General features: G+C 49.1%; 1 protein-coding gene across 1 annotated transcript in view; it reads left to right on the top strand.

The window, feature by feature from the left end:
* The window catches only part of LOC107124895 (semaphorin-6B-like), a gene marked incomplete at both ends in the record, with an annotated part of 14,396 nt that extends 12,161 nt beyond the window's left edge, over nt 1-2,235 (top strand). The window contains one exon of the mRNA XM_015428395.1: nt 2,086-2,235. Within this exon, the coding sequence (XP_015283881.1) occupies nt 2,086-2,235 (150 nt within the window). The remainder of the gene's footprint in view (nt 1-2,085) is intronic.
* Between the last annotated feature and the right edge of the window lie 654 nt (nt 2,236-2,889).

The raw sequence follows: 2,889 nt of genomic DNA, 5'->3' as shown, positions 1-2,889 counted from the left end.
CAGTGATGTCAGGGGGTGTGGCATACGCAAATAAGTTATGCTAATGAGCTCCTGCACCTCTTTTTCTACGAAATGACCCCTGGGGGTTGCCATAAGTCAGCTGCGACTTGATGGTACTTTCTACCACCCCGACCCTTTTAGTGGAGAGATCGAGCCAGGGATCTGTGGCATGCAAAGCAAATGCTCTACCACTGAACCACATCTCTTCCAAAATGTCCGGGAAGTAGAAGTCGAGGACACAGAATGGAAGGGGGGGGGTGTCACCTTCCTCCTCTGCTGTTTGTGAGTGAGGCATCTATCTAGTTGCTGGAAGGAATACAAGATAGAAAGCAGTGGCACAGCAGTATATGTAAACAAGAAAAAAAAATGCACGTGCAGACCGGAAGGTCGGTACTTCAGCAGTTCGAGACCTGAGTGCCGCATGACGAAGTGAGCTCCCGTCTCTGGCCCCAGCTCCTGCCAACCCAGCAAGAAATTGCAAGTAGATAAATAGGTACCGCTTCGGTGGGAAGGTCACAGCGTTCCGTGCGTGCGCCTCGGCATCTAGTCATGCCGGCCACATGACCATGGAAATGTCTTTGGACAGCGCTGGCTCTTCAGCTTGGAAACCGAGATGAGCACCGCAACCCTAGAGTCAGATTCAACTGGCTTTCAAGCAAGGGGAAACCTTTACCTAATATATACAATACTCAGAACAGGGCCGCAGGGCCTGTAAGTCGGAGCTCTTCCGCCAGGCTTTCAAATAGGAACCGCCGCCACCACCAACGGGGGACTGCAAAGCAGTAGCGCTGGGTTGGGCCGTTCTGGCCGTCTGAACATCATGGCCCACAGCATCCCCCTCGTTGACCCCTATGTGGTGAGCAATAGGGAGCGAGTATGGTAGTCGCGATGGATCCTTGGGAGTTGCTTACTGTGTTTTAACTGTTTTAACTGTGTTTTATTGCACTGTGTGCCTTAATTGTTTTAACTGTGGTGTTGTAAGCCGCCCTGAGCCCGCGGACAGGGCGGGCGGGATATAAATGAAATTAAATAAATAAATAACAAATTTTCCTATGACACAATTAAATAGACAGGTAGAAATTCCGAGGTAAAGTTTTTTCATAAACATCTTTGTAATAATTAAATCCGAAAAAGTCCTTGAACCTGTCTATTTAATTGTTCTGAGTATTGTATATATTACAACTATACAACCTATAAATCATTGGGAGGGGGGTTGTGGTTGAATTTGGGCACGTGCATTTTTTTCTTGTTTACATAGTTGCTGTGAGGAACAGGAGGCCAGCCTAAATGGGCCATTGGGCTGTTCAAGCAGGGCTCTGCTTACATTCTTAAAAAGCAAATACATTTAATGGCAGACCAGTCCATCAAGAGCTGTCAGGTGTGATAACAAAAGGGAACCTCCGTGTTCAAAGGCAGTCTACCCAGGCCTGTAGCCAGGATTTTTTGGCTTGCGGGGCAATTTTTTCCCCCGGTGGGGCTGAAGTTCTCAGTGCAGAAAGAAAAGCCATTTAGCCGATAGGAAGCTGTTACCTGGATGGATCTCTAAATTGCAAGCTGTCGACGACTTTAGGTGACAGTTCTCAGCTGCTGCAAGTTAATAATTTCGAACAGCCTAAGCAACAATTCTGAGAACAAGCCGGCAGGGGGAGGTGATGACTTCTATAGTCAAGAAAGTTAACACTTAGGCAGAAAAACTCCCTTGAAGGAGACCAGTTTTGTGACACAGAGTGAAAAGGGGTCCCAGAGGTCACCTACTCCAACCCCCTTGGCACAGTGCACGAATTAACCAACTACAGCACCCCACTCTGCTTAAAGGAGTGCATGCCTTTAAAAAATGTTTTAAATGGTTGATAAAAGCATTTACAGGAGAAATTCTTGTGGGGCTGTGCCTTTAAGAAAGAGGGCAGAGCCCCCCAAAGCCCCACTGTCGCTACAGGCCTGCGTCTACCTCTGAACACCAAAAAATAGGGTCAAACAGCATGGGGAGAGCCGACCACTGTTGGAAAGGGAGATTTTTGCCTTGCTAGATCTGGGGGTCTGATCCACAACGCTGCTACTTCACCTTGACGCCTGTTTGCTTCCTAGGCCCGGAGGCTGTGCCGCCCCTGGGATGCGTTACAATTCCTCCAGCTTCTTTCCCGACGAGATCCTCAATTTTGTCAAGACGCATCCGCTGATGGATGAGTCAGTGCCGTCTCTGGGCAACACGCCCTGGATCGTCCGGACCATGAATCGGTAAGAGAGTGGTAAAAAATGTCGACCGTTAATCACATCCTGCACAAATGCAGCTAGGGACACGTGGCTTTTTGCAAAATGCGGTTGTCTTACCAGGTGTGGACAGCAAATGGTGACAGGCAGTGTTAGTTGTGGGGTGTTGTCTGGATACCAATCTCAGCTCTGGAATCTCTGTAACTTGGAAGAGGAGGAGGGCGGGGGAGGATATTGGATTTATACCCCGCCCTTCACTCGGAGTCTCAGAGCGACTTACAGGCTGATTTCGCACTAGAGCTGCCTCGCTGTTGCGCCGCCGTTTGCCCCGGTTCTATTGGTCAGTTTCATACCCGAAGCCGCGCGGCTGATTTTGACCTGCGGCTTCGCCTGATTTCCTCCGCAGTTTCATTGATCCTCAAAAAAACAGGATCACGAAACTGCGGGGGAAATCGGGCAAAGCCGCTGGTCAAAATCAGCCGCGCAGCTTCGGGTGTGAAATTGACCAATAGAACCGGGGCAAATGGTGGTGCAACAGCGAGGCAGCTCTAGTGCGAAATCAGCCATAGACACAGCCCAGTGCGTGGCACAATAAAACCTCTTTCATTTTTTTAGTACCTTCAGATGTGCTACAACTGTCCACACAGATCTTTGTGAAGGTCTGCTGCTAGCAAAATGCTG

This window comes from Gekko japonicus, unplaced genomic scaffold (assembly GCF_001447785.1).
Source record: "Gekko japonicus isolate JY-2015 unplaced genomic scaffold, Gekko_japonicus_V1.1 scaffold7304, whole genome shotgun sequence".
Taxonomy (NCBI): Eukaryota; Metazoa; Chordata; class Lepidosauria; order Squamata; family Gekkonidae; genus Gekko; species Gekko japonicus.
The sequence above is the reverse complement of the archived record's forward strand: the minus strand, read 5'-3'. Positions and strand labels throughout refer to the sequence as shown.